At 48.5% G+C, this 20,694-nt stretch overlaps 1 protein-coding gene across 2 annotated transcripts; it reads left to right on the top strand.

Annotated features, from left to right (window-relative positions):
• The first annotated feature begins 1,460 nt into the window (after positions 1–1,460).
• On the top strand, positions 1,461–20,131 carry DELE1 (DAP3 binding cell death enhancer 1). 2 transcript variants are annotated; one of them, XM_023193093.3, is made up of 13 exons: positions 1,461–1,652; positions 2,261–2,375; positions 3,068–3,185; positions 5,797–5,944; positions 7,215–7,373; positions 7,620–7,705; positions 7,808–7,904; positions 10,927–11,069; positions 11,904–12,062; positions 12,158–12,250; positions 15,020–15,179; positions 16,658–16,897; positions 17,687–20,131. In XM_023193093.3, the coding sequence occupies exons 1-12, from the start codon at positions 1,622–1,624 to the stop codon at positions 16,894–16,896; spliced, it is 1,548 nt and encodes a 515-aa protein (XP_023048861.1). In that variant the 5' UTR covers positions 1,461–1,621; the 3' UTR covers position 16,897; positions 17,687–20,131. The 2 variants fall into 2 exon arrangements, with proteins under 2 accessions (XP_023048861.1, XP_023048860.1); XM_023193092.3 differs by having other exon boundaries at positions 17,639–20,131.
• The last annotated feature ends 563 nt before the right edge of the window (positions 20,132–20,694 follow it).

The following is a 20,694-nucleotide window of genomic DNA, read 5'->3' as shown; positions in this document are numbered from 1 at the left end:
CCTAGGACGGGCTGATATATGGTTCAAAAGTTGTTTAACGGCCAGGTGCGGTGGCTCAAGCCTGTAATCCAAGCACTTTGGGAGGCCGAGGCGGAAGGATCACCTGAGGTCCAGGAGTTCAAGACCAGCCTGGCCAACATGGTGAAACCTTGTCTCTATTAAAAATACAAAAACTAGCAGGATGTGGTAGCGGGCGCCTGTAATCTCAGCTACTTGGGAGGCTGAGGCAAGAGAATCGCTTGAACCTGGGAGGCGAGATCACACCATTGCACTCCAGCCTGGGTGACAGAATCCGTCTCAAAAGAAAAAAAAAAGTTGTTTAACAAATTAACACAACTTTCAAGCCACATGCCTGGGTCTAAAAGTAGGTGCCCCCAGTACACTTTTACCCCACGTAGAGACTTCTACCCACCTTAAAGTCACATACCTGGAGAAAGGGGATAGGGAGGAAATCTAAACATCTTACACTTGAATGTGAGCTCCGTTATTTCACGAATTCAAGTGTGGTGAAAGGAGCTATTTTTTTTTTCCGAGATGGAGTCTCACTCTCACCCAGGTGCGATCTCGGCTCACTGCAACCTCCGCCTCCCGGGTTCAAGCAATTCTCCTGCCTCAGCCTCCGGAGCAGCTGGGATTACAGGCGCCCACCACCACGCGCAGCTAATTTTTGTATTTTTAGTAGACACGGGGTTTCACCATGTTGGCCAGGCTGGTCTCGAACTCCTGACCTCAGGTGATCGACGGCTTCGGCCTCCCAAATTGCTGGGATTACAGGCCTGAGCCACTGCGCCCGGCCGGAATTATTCTTTTCCACAAAAGGACAAACACATACATAACTTTTGCCACGTTTGAAGACGAGGGTTCTAATAGGGCGCGGGTGGTGTGTCAGGTACTTTTAAAGGAGCTACCCAAGAATCTCAGCCTGTCAGGCCAGTCATTCCATTTGACCCTATCTGGCGCGGATTGGAGCCCGGACAAGGTAAGGGGTTGACATGAAGCTGCACAGTGAGACAACGCTGGGCCCGAGCTAGAAGCCAGAATCAAAGCCTTGCCCCGTGCGGTTTCTCGTCGCAGTCGGGCCCTGGCCTGGCATCTCCAGGCAGGTGGCCTTGGACGGAAGCTCGGCCTACTACTGGCTTCGCTTGTGGGACCCTGGGGGTCCTCTCCTCCGCCCACGGAGCCTGGTTACTCCCACCTCCTCAAGCCTAGGGCCTGGGGAAGCCTTTCCTTGTTCGCGGCCTCACGGACTGCAAGGTCCTCTTGCTCCCCCGAAGTCGCTCCAGCACCGCTTCTCAAGGTTCCTGCTTCCGAGCGGCTCGCTTCGCCACCTGCGATCCCCAGCCTCTGCTTGGGAACGCCAAGGACATTCCCCCACGGCAGCCTGGGCCCACATCCCCATGCCCTTGCGGCACGTCACCTCCCCGCTGGCCCGGAATACGCCTCCGCCCTGCACTTCCTCCCTGTAGCGCCGTCTTTCCGGCCGGGCTCCCTTCTAATTGGCCGGCTCAAAGCTTCCTCGGGGACTCGGCCGCTCGGGGCGCTGCAGCGGCCTCTGTAGCCGCTGTCCCGAGGTTTAGCCTCGCCCTTTCGGCTGCGAGCTCTCTATGGTGCCGGCAGCGACATGTGGCGCCTCCCGGGACTCCTGGGCCGAGGTAAGGGACGTCCCAGCGGCCAGCATCACTCTAGGCCGCAAAGACCGAACTGGAGTGGGGGCGGGACCGAGGAAACAGCCGAAGCGATCGTGGGCGGGGTTAGAGCTAAGGAAGGTGGGGCCTGAAAGAGGGCGGGGAAGTCAGGGGTTGTTGGAATTTGAGATGTGGGTGGGCCTAGCGAGAAGAGGGTGGAGTCCAAGGAGATGGTGGGACTGTTGGGAGGGGGTGGAGTCCAATGGCAGGAGATGGTGGACTCAATGAATGAAAGACGATTAGGGGCCAATGGTGTAGGCATAGCCAGTGAAGAGAGGAGGGGTTTAGAGACAAAGAGACGCAAACATTAGTGAGAGTATGTGTATGAACGTTTGGTTATCTTAGAAAAGTGGTTGGCATCTATAGGAGAGCAGCAGAATCACATGGGTGCTTTAAAAAAATGTGGATGCTCTACCCTGAGAAATCTTAGTTTATTGGTTCTGGGGTACTACCCTAGAATCTGTAGTAGATAAAAGATTCCCATGTGTATCCACGTTTAAGAACCTCTGCTGAGGCAGATGACAGTGATTCCTGGGTTCTTGTTGAGGTGCCTGAGTTTTGGTTGTTCTCTTCAGCTCTTCCCCGTACGCTGGGACCTAGCCTCTGGAGGGTGACTCCTAAGTCCACCAGCCCAGATGGGCCTCAGACTACCTCCTCCACTTTGCTGGTTCCTGTGCCTAACCGTGACAGGTAAGATAGTGCCATTTTGCCACTCGTTTCCTCCCCTGGTCTCCCTTTTTTTTTTTTTTTTTTTGAGACTGAGTCACATTCTGTTGCCAAGGCTGGAGTGCAGCGGCGCAATCTCGGTTCACTGCAATCTCCACCTCCCGGGTTCAAGCAATTTGCTGCCTCAGCCTCCCAAGTAGCTGGGATTGCAGGCACCAGTCCCCACGCCCTGCTAATTTTTATTTTATTTTATTTTGTTTTTCTGAGACGGAGCCTCGCTCTGTCGCCCAGGCTGGAGTGCAGTGGCGCTATCTCGGCGCACTGCAACCTCCGCCTCCTGGGTTCAAGCGATTATCCCAAGTAGCTGGGATTTCAGGCGTGTACCATCACCCCCGGCTAATTTTTTCTGTATTTTTAGTAGACACGGGGTTTCACCATGTTAGCCAGGATGGTCTTGATCTCCTGATCTCATGATCCGCCTGCATCTGCCTCCCATAGTGCTGGGATTACACGTGTGAGCCACTGCGCCCAGCCAATTTTTATACTTTTAGTAGAGACGGGGTTTCACCATCTTGACCAGGCTGGTCTTGAACTCCTGACCTCATGATCCACGCACCTCAGCCTCCCAAATTGCTGGGATTACAGGCGTGAGCCACCGCACCCAGTCCCTGGTCTCCCTTTGCCCCTACTTGACAGCCTCTTATTTCATCATCTAGGTCGGGTCCACATGGCCCAGGCACGAGTGGGGGTCCAAGGTCCCATGGATGGAAGGATGCCTTCCAATGGATGTCTGCCCGTGTCTCCCCAAACACCCTGTGGGATGCCATATCTTGGGTAAGGCTTCCCCAGCCTTGTCCTTGACCTTCAGTGTAGATGAGAATGATCCTGCATGGATATACAGCCTACCCTGGAAACAAGGGCTAGGGAATCACTGTGTCCATTTCACAAGTAACCCATGGTATTGGAGCATATTCAAGTAGATATTGCCATTTTCCCCACCCCCACCATGTATGTTTTCCTCATTTCATTCAGTAAATGTTTATTTAACACCTCCTCTGGGCCAGGCATTTTTGCTAGGCACTACAGACATAGCAGAGAACAAGATAGATATATTCTTGCCTTCATGGATCTTACAATAAATAATAATACATTGCATCATTTTTTAAATTACTTATTTATTTTTTAATTAGTTTTATTTTTTTTTCTGAGACAGAGTCTTGCTCTGTCACCCAGGCTGAAGTGCAGTGGCATGATCTCGGCTTACGGCAACCTCTGTCTCCCCGGTTCAAGCAATTCTCCTGCCTCAGCCTCCCAAGTAGCTGGGATTACAGGCACGTGCCACCACGCCTGGCTAATTTTTGTGTTTTTTAGTAGAGATGGGGTTTCACCATTTTGGCCAGGCTGGTCTCGAATTCCTGACCTAGTGATTTACCCACCCCGGCCTCCCAAAGTGCTGGGATTGTAGGTGTGAGCCACTGCGCCCTCATAGTATTATTTATTAATGTAAAGTATTATACATGCATTATCTTGTGTAATCATTACAAAATTTTTACAAGGGAAATATCACCTTCGTTTTACAGATGAGGAATCTCAGGCTCTGCAATATTAGGTAACATGCATAGGGTCTCATACCTGTTAAGTGGAAGAGCCAGATTTAACTCTGGAGTTCATGTTCTATTGCTTGGTTGCTGCATCTAATACAGAGCCTAGCCCATAATAGTTACTCAATAAATATTTGTTGAAACTGATCTATAAGGTCAGATTCTTAGTAGTGAATACTAGGTCTCATAGGGCAGAGTCTTTGCTTTTCAGGCAACGCTCCAGGTAAAAGTTCTGCATATAAGGTCTTCTGAATGAAGTTGACACACACATCACTCTCATGTTTGTCACAGCTCATCCCTGCTGCTTTCATGCTGTGTACTTTGGACAAATGACTTGACCTCTGTGACCCCTGGCTTTCTCATCTGTAAATTGGTGACATCAGCAGAGCTGAGCCTGGGATGTCTCCATGACAGGGTTACCTCTCTCTGAGGAGCTGTGTACTAAGGCCATATCACACCCTGAAGAGAGGAGCATTTTCCCATGTTGCCAAAGAAGATCTGAGCCCTAGGGCTGTCCCATAGTGAGAAGTAGGAAGTGGGCCTGGATTCCAGAAGTCCCAATGCCATCCCTGTGCTCTGTCACTACTGCTCATATGAAAGGATCTGCACGCAAGCTGTCCTCAGTACCATAGATACTTGTCTCTGTTCTTCACAATTCTGGCCTTATCTCACATGTCACCCCCACAGAGAAGCTTTCCCTGACTCCTTGTCTTGTCAGGACCCGTCTTATGCTCTGTGTAGCTCCCTGATTGGTTTCCTTCTTGGCATTTAGCATCATTAGTAGTTATTGTATTTATTTCTCTCTGTACTTGTGTTTTGTCTTTTTAAACACAAGGTATAAACTTCATGAGGGCAGAAACTATGTCTGTCTTACTTGCTATTGTGTGCAGTGCCTGTAGCAACAAGTAAGTATCTGGATCAGCCTCAGTGTTTTTTTAGGCTGGAGTGCAGTGGTGCAATCCTGGCTTACTGCAACCTCTGCTTCCCAGGTTCAAGCAATTTTCATGCCTCAGCCTCCTGAGAGGCTGGGATTACAGGTGTGCACCACCACACCCAGCTAATTCTTGTATTTTTTTAGTAGAATGGAGTTTCTTCATGTTGGCCAGTCTTGAACTCCTAGCCTTAAGTGATCCACCTGCATCAGCCTCCCAAGTGCTGGGATTATAGGTGTGAGCCACTGCGCCCGACCCTGAGGCAACCTTCTTAAGCATAACATAAGGAGACAGGAGACAGGGAAAACCAAGCAGTCTCTGGGATAAGAGCTAGCTCAGGTCTTCTGCAGACCTGTCAGAGAAGAAACACCTTCACAAAGCTTACACCTGGAGATGTTTGTGTGCTGGGATGACTTGATTAGGGGAATGGAAGTTGGTGGAAGGAGGGGTTGTGCAAGAGTGGAAAGAGCCTAATGGGGAACTCTGACCTGTTGCTATATTTGCAACTAGGTGCCAACCTACCCCATTATCTTTTTGCCTGCTTAGTCTTTTGCTTATTTAGTCACTTGATCAAGCATGTATTCAGTTTGTACTTATTAGGTCCCTACTATATTTTAGCACTGTGCTATACTTTTGCACCAGAGATACATTGGTGAGTGAAACATACATGGTCCCTGCCCATGTTGTGCTTATAGACTAACAGGAGAGACAGACCTTAGATAAATAACTGTGGAGATGATTGTTTAAATGCCGGTGTGGTCAGGGCTCCAGGGAAGTTAGGGTGTTGTGAAAGTTTGTAGTCCGGGAGCTGCCCCACCTGGATTTCCTGAGGAAGTGATGTTTGAGTGTAAGGCCAGGTCTGATGGAGTTGACTGGTGAAGGACTGTGTCCTTAATGTGCTGTCTTTCCCAGGGCACTTTGGCCGTGCTGGCCCTGCAGCTGGCAAGGCAGATCCACTTCCAGGCATCCCTGCCAGCAGGACCTCGGCGGGTAGAACACTGCTCCTGGCACAGTCCCCTGGACCGTTTCCTCTCATCTCCCTTGTGGCACCCCTGCTCCTGTGAGTTCTCAGTCCTGGGGACAGGAGGGCTGGACTGGGAGTTTCTCTGGGCCAGGAAGTGTCTCTGGACACACCTCAGGAAAAGAGCCATCAGCAGCTCCTTGCCTTTCCTATCTGAAGTCAGAGGAAGAGGAATGTGGGGCAGTTCTCTCCACCCAGGGTGTGGGCCGCACCTACCCCTCAGTGTCTTTCCATTTCCTCCCATCACCTCCAACCGAGGGAGCCCTGCAGGATCCAGACTACTTTAGATTCTGGGTGTGGCTTCCTGGCCCACATTCAACCAGTTAAATTATTCTCTGGTCAGTCACTCAGTCATTCATCAATAAATGAATCTTTATTGAGCACCTATTATGTGCCATGGTGCAGAGGCAACATAGCCTAGTGGTTGAGGCTCTAGAGTCAGATTCTAAAGGTTCAAATCCCAAAACTGCTGCATACTAGTCTTATGTCCCTGAACAAGTCACTTTTAACTTCCTTCTGCCTCAGTTTCTTCATCTATAAATTGGGGTAATAATAAAACCCACCCCATAGGTTTCTTGGGAGGACTAAATGAGTTAATGCGTGTCAAGGACTTAGGGCAGTGCCTGACACATAGTAAGTGTGCAGTAATTATTAGTTTAAGCATTAGTTCTTATCCTTATTATGATGATAATCATTGGCAATATTGCTATCAAAGAAAGTGCTAGGTACTGGGGCTACAACAGTGAGTAAGGTAGGTGCCTCCCTGCCACTGAAGAATTTAGGCAGAGGACTGATTGATGCTTAGGTGGGAGATCAGCACAAATACAGGCCCCTCTAGACTCCTCTGGAGGGAAGCCAAGGAAACAGAGAAGGAGGAGTGTGAAGGAAGTATCACAAGAGTTTCAAAATTCTTCCTATGGCCTCTAAAACCTCAGGGAGGACTCAGTCAAGCCCGAGCAGCCTGCACTGATCCTCGTCTGACCTGATCACTCTTTTTTTTTTTTTTTTTGAGACAAGAGTTTTGCTCTCACCCAGGCTGGAGTAGTGGTGTGATCTTGGCTCACTGCACCCTCTGCCTCCTGGGTTCAAGCAATTTTCCTGCCTCAGCCTCCCGAGTAGCTGGGATTACAGGTGTGTGCCACCGCAACCCAGTAATTTTTGTATTTTTAGTACAGATGAGGTTTCACCATGTTGGCTAGGCTGGTCTTGAGCTGCTGACCTCAGGTGCTGGGCCTCCAAGGTGCTGGGATTATAGGTGTGAGCCACTGTGCCTGGCCCAGACCTGACTACTCTTGCTGGCTCTTTCTAGCACTGCGACAACACGTCCTCCCCAGCCCTGATTGCCCAGCTCCCAGGCACACTGGCCTCAGGGAGCCCAGGCTCGGCCAGGAAGAAGCCTCAGCTCAGCCCCGGAACTTCTCACACAACTCCTTGAGAGCAGCTCGTCCTCAGGAGCCCTCTGAGGAAGGTATGTCCCTGCCTCATGGAATCAGCAGAAGGCAGGGGGTGGTGGTGGTGAACTGGGCAGAGGGACGTTGGTTGCTGTGAAGGGAATTGGCACTCCTGTGAGGTCCCATGCCTTGTGAGGTGATTCAGGGTTATTTCGGTTCCGGCGAGGGTGCTGGATGGAAAGCCTGGGTAGATTGGAAGAGTCGGAGAAAAGAAATACAACTTTCTCCTTTGCCCTGGCCGGGTGTTGGCCTTTCCCTTGCAGGTCCCAGTGATTTTGGCTTCCTGCATGCCAGTGGCAGCATCGAGTCCAAGGCAAAGCCAGCCCAGCCTCAGCCCACTGGTGAAAAGGTATTATCCAGATTTGGCCACCTGGCTCCTCCTAACATTCTCTTGGGCAGGCGGCAATCCCAGTTAACCATCCCTTGGTAAGCCTTTATATTTCTTTTTCAGGAACAAGATAAATCAAAAACTCTTTCCCTTGAGGAGGCTGTGACTTCCGTTCAGCAGATCTTCCAGCTCAGTGTTTCCATCGCTTTCAACTTCCTGGGTAACCAAATGGACCCTGGCTCAAGGCAGGAGGGTGGGAAAGTGGAAAGGGTATGGGGTAGGTCAGATATAGTCGGGATAGGGAGTGGCTTAAACGAGAGATTTTATTTTCTCCCAGGTAGGGAGATTTTATTTGGTCCCAGGTAGGTAGAACAAATCTGGCGTGGCAGGGACCCATTCTTATGCAAATGTGCCCTGCCATTTTAAAACTGGCTGCCAACTTGAGGCACAGTTGGCAGTTCCAGCTCCTGTCCTCCTGTCCATATTCTAGCCAGCTGGAAGGGGCAAGGTAGGGAAGCTAAAGGATCACTCCTTCCCTTTAATCTAGACGTTTCACAAATCCTTATCCAGAATGTAGGCACATGGCCACACCTCGCCACCGAGGAGACTAGTTACTGTGTATGAAGGAGAAAATACATCTTGGAGGGCACACAGCATTCTCTGCCACACTTAGGAAAGAACAGGCGCCTGGGGTTTGGAGCAGACCCTCAGTGTATGAACAGGAACCTCTTACCCTCATGTGGGGACTCCAGACACCTTTCCACCATTTGTCCTGGTCTCTGCAATAACTAGGCTCCTTTTAGGCCTTCTAATGTGGGGACTCAGACTCCCTACAGCATCTGCTGGGGTCTAGTGGGCAGATAGGCAAGAGGCTGGGATTCACTCACAACAAATTTATTGAGCATTTACCTTTTGCCAGTTCCTATTTTAGGTACTGGGGATACAGTGATTTACAAGACAAAGTCCTTATTCTCAGGGAGCAGAAAAACAATAATTGAGAAATAAATAAAAAGAGAATTTCAGATGTTGATAGATGTTATGAAAACAATAAAACAAAGGAATGTATTAGTGACTTGAACAAGGAGCAGTTTTGATTTAGAAGTCCTCACTGAGCAGAAGACCTTTGATCTAAGACCTGTCACAAAAGCAGCCACTTTTGTTTCAATCTGGAGAAAGAGCTTTCCAAGTGGCGGGAAAAGTAAGCGCAAAAATCCTGAGGCAGGATCGGATTTTGATTGCTAAGGGAACAAAAGAAAGGTGAGTGTGGCTGGAGCTTAGAGATCTTGAGAAGGGCCGAAGGAGATAAAGCCAGAAAAGCAGTCGGGTCAGATCAAGTGAGGTCTTCTGAGCCACAGTAAAGAGTGTGGATTTTCTAAGTGAGACAGGAAGTCTTTGGAGGGCTTTAAGCCAGAGCTGGAAAGGGGGCAGTCACACGATCTGATGTACTTTTCCAAAGATCTCTCTGGCTGCCATATAGACAGACATGGATTGTAGGATTGCCAGGGAGGAAAAAGGAGACCAGATAGGCGCTGTTGGTGACAGCTAAACAAAACCTGTCCGTGGCATGGTCTAGAAGAAAAAAAGGAGGGAGCAAGAAGAGTAGATGGATCTGGGTATATTAATGAGCCAGGTGGGAAACAGGAGGATGGTGGGATCCTTTGCACTCTTGAGTCTTCTCCCCAAGGGCAGAGGGCTCTGTCAACCCTGGACAATGAGTTTGCTGGCAGCAGGGAGGCAACTTTATTTAATTCACTGCTGGCTGAATGGAACCTGGTTTCTCCCTCATTAGCTTTATGTGATTTTGATGGGCAAAGAGTCTCTTCTCAGAATTTTCTTGCCCATCCCTTCATTCATATATTCATGTATTCAGCAAGCACTTGGAACGGTGGCAGAACACAAAAGGAGCATAAGCCATAATCATGTTTTGCATTTGTATGGTGCCTTCACCCTAGGCGAAGTTATTTCTTCTACATTCTTTTTCTGCTTCTGCCTCCAGGATTTTACAGTCTAATTGAGGAGACAGGACTTGTTCTTTTGAAATGGTTTAGTTTGTAGAAAAGTCTTGGTATATTAAGTAAGTGCCAAAAAAGTGTTTAAAGCCTGAGTGTGGTCTGAAGGTTCTAGAGCAGACACAGGATGGGAGCTTTGATGGTGGACGTGGAAAGAGAGATCCCAGGCAGGAGAGACGGAGCAAAGGCTTTGAGTTGAGAATTGGCCGTGCCCTGATCCTTTCCTGTTTCCTCTTTGTTTGGGCAATGAAAAGAGCATGGGCTTTGGAGTTGGACGTGCCTGCATTCAGGTCTTGACACTGCTGTATTACCGCTCCCAATTTCTTCATAAAACAAGATTAACGGTATCACTTGTATCAGTTAGGGTTTGTTGGTTATGAGCAACCTAAACCCACTCTGGCTAACTTAAGCACAAAAGGAATCTATTGGGATCTATTGACCTGCCAAGCCTCAGAAAGGACAGGAATCAGGGAAACTCCAGAGACCCAAGAGGCAGCAGCTGATAGGCAGTATCTTCAGAGTGCTGCTGTCAGAATAAACCTACAAGGGCTGTTTTCTCTCCTTGTCCCAACCAGATCAAGGTTCAGATTCCTGAGAAAGAACCTCCGTGGTTAGGAAGAACACAAGCACATTGATTGATAGCACTAGGGGATGGGTTGTTCCCAATGGGAAATCTAGATGCTATTACCAAGAGAAGGAGGAGTGGTTTATAGCAGGGCAGAACCCACTGCAGTCTATGGCAAACCACTGAAATATTCAGAGGATAGAAATATATGCAAAGGGCTGGACACAGTGGCTCACGCCTGTAATCCCAATGCTTTGGGAGGCCAAGGCAGGTGGATCGCCTGAGGTCAAGAGTTTGAGACGAGCCTTGCCAACATGGTGAAATCCAATCTCTATTAGAAATACAAAAGTTAGCCAGGCATGGGGGCAGGTATCTGTAATTCCAGCTACTTGGGAGGCTGAGGCAGGAGAATCGTTTGAACCTAGGAGGTGGAGGTTGTAGTGAGTCGATATTATGTCACTGCATTCCAGCCTGGGCAACAGAGCAAGACTCCGTCTCAAAATATATATATATATATATATGTATATATGTATATATATATGTAAAATGTCTGGCACAAAAAAAGAAAGGGAGGAGAATCAGATGTGGAGTCTGTAGGTACCTGGCTGAGGGTGTGGGGAAGTTCACTGAGGAAGCTGTGAGTGTTTGTGCCCTGTGCCTTCTTACAGGGACGGAGAACATGAAGAGTGGCGACTACACGGCAGCCTTTTCTTACTTCCAGAAAGCTGCAGCCCGCGGCTACAGCAAAGCGCAGTACAATGCGGGCTTGTGTCATGAGCATGGCAGAGGCACCCCCAGAGACATTAGCAAGGTATTCCCCTGCCCCCAAGCCCGCCCCCTGTGCTGGGCTGCTGAGATTGATGTCTAGAAATGAGCAGTGGGCAGGGATGGGGGAAAGTTTGGCTTCTTTTCTCCACTTGGTTCTAGCCAAGCTGCGAAGGAAAAATAAGAAAGAAGCTCCTAATTTCCAGGAATTTAGACTCAAAATTCAGGGAGGGCAGGGATTTTGCCTTTCTTCTTTGCAACTATATCCTCAGCCTAGAATAGCATCTTGATGAATGGATTAATGAATTTTTAAAAAGTGGGATGAGAACACAAAGAGGTTATATGTAAGAATGTATTTCTTAGGGTTGTATGTGAAGGCAGAAAAACCCAAAAAACCCTGAAAGTTTCTTCAATCGAAAACTGGTTAATTACATCTATTTGGGCCTTAAAATGATGTGCTAGATATGTATGTCAGGGAAAGACATTCATGATGTACCATTAAAGTTTAAAAAATAGGTTATAAAGTAGTATAGTATGATCTAAGTCTCTCTCTCTTTGCCCCCCCGCACACAGACATATGTGCGTGCAAATGCATAGATGTCTAAAATGTATGTGTGTATGTCTAACACATACATGTGAGAGGATATTTACAAGGCTGTACACTAAAATTTTAAGCAAGAATGATCTTTAGGAGGCTGAATTTCTTGGGATTTTATGTTTCTATTTTTGGTTTATATTTTAAATTTTTGGCTTATCTGAATTTTCTGACTAGTCTATAATTATTATGTATTATTTAATTAAAATAATTTTTTAAAATTTCACTGAAAGAAAAAGATGTACAGAGTTACCAGCTGACTGGGTGTTTCTCCCTTTGCCCCAGGCAGCCCTTTATTATCAATTGGCTGCCAGCCAGGGCCACAGCCTGGCTCAGTACCGCTATGCCAGGTGCCTACTACGAGACCCAGCCTCTTCGTGGAACCCTGAGCAGCAGAGGGCAGTGTCCATGGTGAAGCAGGCTGCAGACTCAGGCTTGAGAGAGGTGAGTGCCATTGGCAGGGTCTGTTCAAGGTCTCTGGGGCTTGTGGAGCCCGAAAGTGACGAAGATGCCTTTTTTTCCTTTCTCCTTGACCACAGGCCCAAGCTTTCCTCAGGGTGCTTTTCACCAAGGAGCCCTACCTGGATGAGAAAAGAGCTGTGAAATATCTTTGGCTTGCAGCCAACAATGGGGTATGAGCTCTCTAGTGGGCAAGCATGTTGGGGATGAAGCCTGATAAGAGAAGGGATTTTGGAACTGGTACTGAGTTCTTCTGTGCTTAGGAGATTGTTTGATAGGAGCCTTGGCTTGGCTTCGACTTAGCTCTCACTGACTTATTGTATGACCCTTGGGCAGTTGCAGTAGAACGCCGGAGCTGGCTTGCATCAGGCTGTGAGAGCTGTTGGCGGCTTAAAATCTGCTATGGTGGGAATATTTTCACCACAGGAATTGCTAAATGCCACAAAGCAGAGCTCTTTCCCTCCCCGAGAGCCAGTTGTTCAACATTTACCAGCACACTACTGGGCCTGCTCACTTCTTGATTCAAACCTGTTTCCTCATTTGTAAAATCAGCATAATAATGCTTGCCTTACCTGTCCACTACTTCACAGGGTGGTTGTGAGGATCAAAATCTAACCGAGATAACTAACAGGTGTGACAGTGCTGTGTGACCTGTACACATGAAAACCGCATCATTACAAGTGATGATAACCCAGGGAAATCAGAAGACGCATCAGGTGGAGACAGTAAACAGGGAACACTGCTCAGTTTGGGGTGGGTGGGGATGTCTGGTTGTTAGTGAACTGGGGTCATTGACATTCAGATGTGTTCCATGAAGCATTATTCTCTGGGATGTTTATAAGTCGTAAGAGGAAAAAAATGGTTAGATGGGTTTGGGAAGTACTGAGTTAAACAGTTCATGCAGGAAGTCTCAAAGCTTTATGTCACTGTAGATCACTGAAAAGGTCATCTGTAATTTGCTGTATTCCTCAAGTGTATTTGACCAGTGTATCTTTTGAGTTGCATCTTGAAGGACCAGGAGTCTTAGATTAAATCAAGCAATATATGCGTGAACTGTAATCTCCCTACATAGCGGACTGCTGCTTCCTTTGTTTTCTGGCCGACACACTGATAGCTTCGCTGAACTCCTGGGCATCAGAATGCTTTTCCTTGTCTACTCTGTGTTGCCCAAAGTATCTGTAGTAGCTGCCCAAAGGGGACCAATGCCACCAAGTATCCACCAGATGATCAGACCAGCATGCTAGCAGGAGAAATGCACGAAAGGATATCTGTCACCTGCTGTGTGACACTGTATTGGGACTCAGACCTGACACTCTTCCACCCCACAGGGAATTGTGTCTTTCTGGGTTTGTATTGAGCAGCGATGCAGGGATGGTGTTTTGGCCTTACGTGTGTCCACTGCTGTGTTGTAACCTGGTCTGTAGTCATGAGTCTGCTGTGTGTTATAGAAGTAGGGGGAGAATGTGTAGACAAGTCTTCCCAGAAATTTGACTGCGGAGGGTAGAAGAGAAATGGGACCGTGGTTGGGAGTCAATAAGTTTTGTTTTGTTTCGTTTTTTTTTCTTTTTTTTTTTTTTTGAGACAGAGTCTCGCTCTGTTGCCCAGGCTGGAGTGTAGTGGTGCAGTCTTGGCTCACTGCAAGCTCTGCCTCCTGGGTTCAGGCCATTCTCCTGTCTCAGTCTCCCAAGTAGCTGGGACTACAGGCACCCGCCACCATGCCTGGCTAATTTTTTTGTATTTTTAGTAGAGACGAGGTTTCACCGTGTTAGCCAGGATGTTCTCGATCTCCTGACCTCGTGATCCACCCTCCTTGGCCTCCCAAAGTGCTGGGATTACAGGCATGAGCCACCACGCCTGGCCTGTTTTGTTTTTTTAACTGGGAGAGTGAATATGATTCGTATAGTGAATGTAAGCACTTTTCATATAGTGTATTTAATCCTTGCAGCAACCTAATAAGGTAGGTGCTACTAGTATCCCACTTTATAGGTGAGGAAACTGAGACACCATGAGTTAGAGTCACATGCCTGAGTTAACACAGCTGGTAAATGGTAGAGCCGTGATGGGAGCACAGTCTGGCTACTGGACACCCAGCCTCTACCTCTACCTACCTGAGCCTATTCCTACCAGGAGCATAGTTCTCAGTGAGAGGAGAGAGAATCGAGGATCCAGAGCTGGGGCAAAAAGCATAGCTTTTTTTTTTTTTTTGACATGAAGTCTCGTGCTGTTGCCCTGGCTGGAGTACAGTGGCGTGATCTTGGCGTACTGCAACCTCCGCCTCCTGGGTTCACGCGATTCTCCTGCCTCAGCCTCCTGAGTAGTTAGGATTACAGGTGCATACCACCACACCCGCCTAATTTTTTTTGTATTTTTAGTAGAGACGGAGTTTCACTTTGTTGGGCAGCCTGCTCTCCAACTCCTGACCTCGTGATCTGACCACCTTGGCCTCCCAAAGTACTGGGATTACAGGTGTGAGCCACTGCGCCCAGGCTGAGCATAGCTATTTAGAGGAGAATTGCTTTTTCTGTCAGCCCTCCCAGGCAGAGATTCAGGAAGGCACAGGGCCTTTGGGAAGACAACCCTCCACCCTCGCCTCCTTGCTGTTTCAGGGCAACGTAGGAGCCCGACTCCCAGGTTGCCTGTAACTGGGCTGTTTCCTGTCGTCTTCCTTGTGCATGCTTTCAGCCAGCCTGTGCAAGAGAAGCCTCCACACTGCCCTGGCTGGAATCTCCCTGGGTGGAGGGATCCTCCTCTCCTTTGTGTTGGGTGAGCTCTGAGCCTCTGGTGTTTCACAGTAGAGATCCCTTGTTATGGGACGGGCCAAGGCTGGGTCTTCTTCCTGCATGGATGAAGTCCCAGCATGCCTGACTTCACCTTCCTCCTACCTTAGCATTTCAGTTCCTCATTCCTGCGTGTGTTTATCTGTTTGTCCATTTTCTCCTTAGGACTCACAGAGCAGGTACCACCTTGGAATTTGCTATGAGAAAGGCCTTGGTGTGCAGAGGAATCTGGGAGAGGCCTTGAGATGTTACCGGCAGTCAGCAGCTCTGGGAAATGAGGCCGCTCAGGAGAGGCTACGAGCCCTCTTTTCCATGGAGGCTGCAGGTACAGACCCAAGTCCAAGCCAACAGGTTCATTCCCTGAGCTCAGTACTCTGTGACGGAGTAGTAGGTAGCAGTAGTCTCTGGTCTCCTAATCATTTCCAACCCCAGTGGTGGCTAAGAACGCAGCTTTTGGGGACGGGCGTGGTGGCTCATGCCTGTAATCCCAGCACTTTGCGAGGCCAAGACGGGCGGATCACGAGGTCAGGAGATCGAGACCCTCCTGGCTAACACAGTGAAACCCCGTCTCTATTAAAAATACAAAAAAAAAATTAGTCGGGCGTGGTTAGCAGTACCTGTGGTCCCAGCTACTCAGGAGGCTGAGGCAGGAGAATGGCATGAACCCGGGAGGCGGACCTTGCAGTGAGCTGAGGTCGTGCCACTGCACTCCAGCCTGGGCAACAGAGCGAGACTCTGTCTCAAAAAAAAAAAAAAAGGGCCGGGTGCGGTGGCTCAAGCCTGTAATCCCAGCACTTTGGGAGGCTGAGATGGGCAGATCGCGAGGTCAGGAGATCGAGACCATCCTGGCTAACACGGTGAAACCCCGTCTCTACTAAAAAATACAAAAAAATTAGCCGGGCATAGTGGCAGGCGCCTGTAGTCCCAGCTACTCGGGAGGCTGAGGCAGGAGAATGGTGTAAACCCGGGAGGCGGAGCTTGCAGTGAGCTGAGATCCAGCCACTGCAGTCCAGCCTGGGCCACAGAGCAAGACTCCGTCTCAAAAAAAAAAAAAAAGAACGCGGCTTTTGGAGTCAAACAAACCTGAGTGTTTTTTTTTTGTTTTTTTTTTTAATTTTTATTTGAGATGGTGTTTCACTCTTGTTGCCCAGGCTGGAGTACAATGGCGCCATCTCAGGTCACTGCAACCTCTGCCTCCCAGGTTCAAGCGATTCTCCTGCCTCAGTGTCCCGAGTAGCTGGGATTACAGGCACCCACCACAATACCCGGCTAATTTTTTGTATTTTTAGTAGAAACGGGGTTTCACCATGTTGGCCAGGCTGGTTTCGAACTCCTGACCTCAGGCGATCCACCCATCTTGGCCTCCCAAAGTGCTGGGATTACAGGTGTGAGCCACTGTGCCCAGTCAAACCTGAGTTTTAACCCCCACTGTCACTGAACTTGGACTCCATGGCTTTGTGCCTCAGTTTCTTCACCTCTAAAAATGAAGGTAATGGTAGCACCTAACTCATTAGGTTGTCATAAGGGTTAAATGAGTTGACTCTAAGGGACTTAGCACAGGCTGACAGCACAGTAGGTATTGAACAACTGGTAGCTGCTCTGATGATTTTGTAGGAGAGACAATATCCCAAGGTTGCCTGAATTACCCTTCTAGGGTAATTGAGAGCCCTGCTCACTCATGAGTCACTGGGGTTGGGAGTTAACAATGCCTGGGGAACCAAGTCCTTGAAGAAGTGCTGGCTCCAAAGTCGGAGTCCAAGAATGTATAGCATGAGTAAGAGTTGCTCTCACCTCTTCTTGTAGCCCCAGGGCCCAGCGACCTGACAGTTACAGGACTGAAGTCTTTCTCCAGCCCCTCCCTGTGCAGCTTGAACACCGTGCTAGCAGGAACCTCACGCCTACCACATGCCTCAAGCACAGGGAACCTTGGCCTCCTCTGCAGAAGTGGGCATCTCGGAGCCAGCCTGGAATCCTCCAGCAGGACTATCCTCTCACCCCCCTACCCACTGGAAGGGAGTGTTGTAAGACTAGGTTTTGGCTAAGGTGAGATAAAACATACTCAGTGGTGCCTCTTAGGGGCCAGCGGGAGCAGGAGGTTGGATAACAAAGCATCAGTAACCCTTTCCAGGTAGAAATTACAGCGGGAGTTCAGGTTCCCAAGCAGTTTCACGTACATGGCTAGTAAGTGACTGATCTTCCCCCTACTTGGTAGCCTCACAGGTGAGCCTTGGATGCATCCACAGTCATTTCTGGTCTGTGCACCAAAGGATGCATTCAGTGACCTATGAAAAGCCCTACTGAAGAGTCTAGAGACCCTTGTGCTCACCTTAGCCTTTGTCTTTGAGCAAATAACTTACCTTCTCCCTTCCTATGCCTTAGTTTTCTCACACTTAATCCTGTACTGCTGTTTACCAGTGTCTGATGTGTGTATCCCTGGTTCACAAGAAGATTTTAGGTGGTGTTCAAATTAATATTTTCTATTTCAGTAGTTACATATTTAATGTATAATATAAAAATATGACTAGCATATTGACCTGTAGTTTGACAGATGTTCTGTCTAGGATAAAGCTAACTGTAAAAAAAATGTGAATCAGTTTAAAGAAAAACATAACGTAAAAGGGGGCACAGGTCCAGAGAGGTAGCAAAAATCATAGGGGCGGTTCCGTGAATGGCTGGCACTTAGAAAACACTGAATTAGGCCATCCTCAAGACTAGCTCCACCATTCACCTCTATTCATCCCCCATGAGCTCATAATCATTTTCATTTCACCTTTGATTTGGAAGGAAGAAGTTTCTTGCCCAAATGCCTGGATGTATCTGCTTGACTTTCAGAACTTCTCACCTCAGCCCTAAAGATGGAGCCTGTGGGTTCTCAGAGAGATATCACAACTTGAGTCCCGAAGAAGAGGCCAGTTACCCACCCACCTTCCCCCAAACCCTAAGCACCTGCGCCAGTACAGTCAAGAAGAGGAAAGTATGTGAAGACCCAGGTCTGGCTCTGCCACTTGCCTGGCCATGTCACCTTGAAGCAGTGATCTGACTCTCTATATTGCTTCCTTAGTTGTATACCAAAGGCAATGGTGTCTGCCCTCCTACCTTACAAGACAAATGCAAGGGCATTTCACCACAGAGAGGACCTTTGTGCTCACTTTGGCCCGGGAGGCAATGATGCTCATGGTTGCATGACTTTATGAGTCGCTGGGCCAGGATGAGGACCTGGGCCTCCTGACTCCTGGCCCAGGGTTCTTGTCCATTAGTTCAGACTGCAATTTTATGTGAAAGCATTATGACTGTCCTAGTCATGGGAGAGTAAATGTAGATTGAATGCTAGGAGTCCTAGAGCTGGAGAGTGTGATTTTGAGGTCCCCGTTTGGGAAACGTGTGCCAGAAATGTCTAGGTGTTTAACAAAACAGATATGGGATTATATAACCACTCTTGCCCTTGAGTATGTTGGGAAGAGCCAGGGAGATGGGCAGGGGGAGCTGAAAGCTGAGGCTCCGCCCTCATCTCTAAACTCTCCATTAACCAATTTAAAGGATCTTAAAAGCTTCTCTAAGAGAGAGACGTAGGGAAAAAAAAGATTTCTGAGTCAACGCTAATGAGTCCAATTACTGAGTTTGTGAATAGCTATTCCCTGGCTTCTGGATGTTCGCCCAAGTTGAATAGCATAGATGTGGTTGAGGGTGGGGGCTGGGAGGGATAGAGGACCGACTCCTCATAATCCCATGACTGTTTGAGTGGAGACCAACCAGCTTGGCCAATTCAAAGGCAAGATTTGAGCGGGGAAAGTTGTCCACGTTTCCCTCTCTGCTTCCCACACCACCTCTCCCAACTTCTAAGTGGTCCTGCCACACTTTCCTAGCACCTCCCTTTCACCTGGGGAGCCCAAGTGTCCTCTAGCTCCAGCTTCTCGCCTGCTCCCTGCCTCCTTTTCAGGGCTTCTCTGCACACTGGCTCACCGCTATTGCCACAGATGGCACTCCTGGGGAGCAGGGATCTTGTTTTTGTATTCCAGTGTCCCCAGCACTCAGCGCAAGGCCCCCCGTGCAGGGTAGGAAACCTGAGGTTTCAAACTCAGAGTTTTAAGCTGTGCAGTGCACCAAGCTCTCTGCCAAAAAACAAACAAAAAAAGGTTTCTGTGGTTAAATAAGTTTGGGAAACGCTGCACCAGACGTCCCCTTTTTATAGATTCACAATATACATCAGCATATTTGAGGTTCCAAGAAGTCCTCCAGTAAAGAACTCGGTTAACCCAATGTTTTCCCTCACTGAGTTGAGCCCAAAGCCTGTTTCCCTACAGATTGCTTTTGAGCCTTCCTGGAGCACCCTCTGCATGAAATGTCACTGTGTGCCCTCCCTGTGGAGCCCCACTCCCCAGCCTCCTCCCCTCTGTGGTCATTTTGGATTTTCTGACTACTTCCTTGCAGCCATAGCCGGGGCCAAGGGCTGGTTCACAGTCTGGACACTCGGTGTCCTGTGGTGAAGACCAGATGCAGCCCTCCCGGAATGGCTTTCCCTCCCACTCAGTCACTACTGAGCTAAATACTGATTCAATTTGGGGTACCATAGGTTGGGGGTAGGATATTTTTAAACTCTCCAACTTAAAAAGGAAGAGCCTCTCCTGTGGAAAGAGGATGGCAGAGTTGTGAGAAAGGTGTTGTCAAGGGACCAAAAATCCTTGGCTGTTAGTCACTGCGGTCTTGATCCAGCACCAGGGGGATGGGCCTCATTGGCAGAGCTGGGGACTGCTGTGCTTTTGCCATTAAAATTCTGTTATTAATGACTCATCATCAGTGCCCCAGAGGAAGTGTGAGAGGACGAGAGGGAGGTGGCTTCCATCAGCAGGGCCAGCCTGGGTCAGGATGCTGGGTTAAAGCCTGGCGCCCTCACCAATGAGACCTCTGTGGGAAGCGCTACTGCCTCAGTTTCCCTATCCGGAGATGCTGTTTTCAGGGAGTCCTGACACTACGATGAGAACAAGGCTATTTGGTTCACTATATCTTTAGTGCTAATAAAGTGTGGGACACTCAGATGTTCAGTAAATATACATTCAACAACCCCCCGCCCCATCCAGTGCCCAGCACAAAGCCTACCCAGCACATAGTAGGTACTTGAAGTAATTTGAATGAATAATTTGAAATAACTTGAATGAATAATTCTGTATTGCCCCCCACTCACCACCTACACACACACACACACACACACACACACACACACGGTTCCCTGTGTTACTTCTGGCACTTAGTAATTGTTCAATAAATACAAAATGTTTGTTACATGAGTGTTTCTGATCATGTCCTACTGCTTCTCCCCCATCGTACCCAAAATTTAGTAGGAGCTAGAAAATGCTTATCTATTCTCTAGGTACACACTATGTACCAGGCCAAGCCTCTCCCTCCTCCTGTCCTCTCTTTTGTGGGATTTGGTTCTCTCCAGAGGTTCAAGGGTAGTGGTTGCCACATCACTCTTATTTCAGCCAGAGAAGAGGCAGGGTCAGTGAGCTGCCAAACTGAAGTTGGGTGACAGACAAGGCAGCTGCCTGTCAATCTCTGAGCTGCCCCCAGGCTCTGAGTGAGTACTGCATTGCACTCCTGGTGCTGGAGAACGGCTGACTATTGATTTAAGAAAAAAGTCCCTCTATGCCTCTATGCTTTCCAAATTAAGACAACATTTAACTGAGTGCTTGCTGGCTCGCCTGCTCCCTCAGTCTCCCAGGGGACAGAGCCCATCTTGGTGGAAACTGTTTTGAGTATGTCCAGAGTCAGCTTTGGCATCTGGGCTGATATCAAGAAATTTCTATAACCTTCCTGTTCAGCACACTCGGTTCTGTCACCATAGA

This window comes from Piliocolobus tephrosceles, chromosome 4 (assembly GCF_002776525.5).
Source record: "Piliocolobus tephrosceles isolate RC106 chromosome 4, ASM277652v3, whole genome shotgun sequence".
In the NCBI taxonomy this organism is placed as follows: domain Eukaryota; kingdom Metazoa; phylum Chordata; class Mammalia; order Primates; family Cercopithecidae; genus Piliocolobus; species Piliocolobus tephrosceles.
Note: the sequence above shows the minus strand (reverse complement) of the source record. Positions and strands in the feature narration are given on the sequence as shown.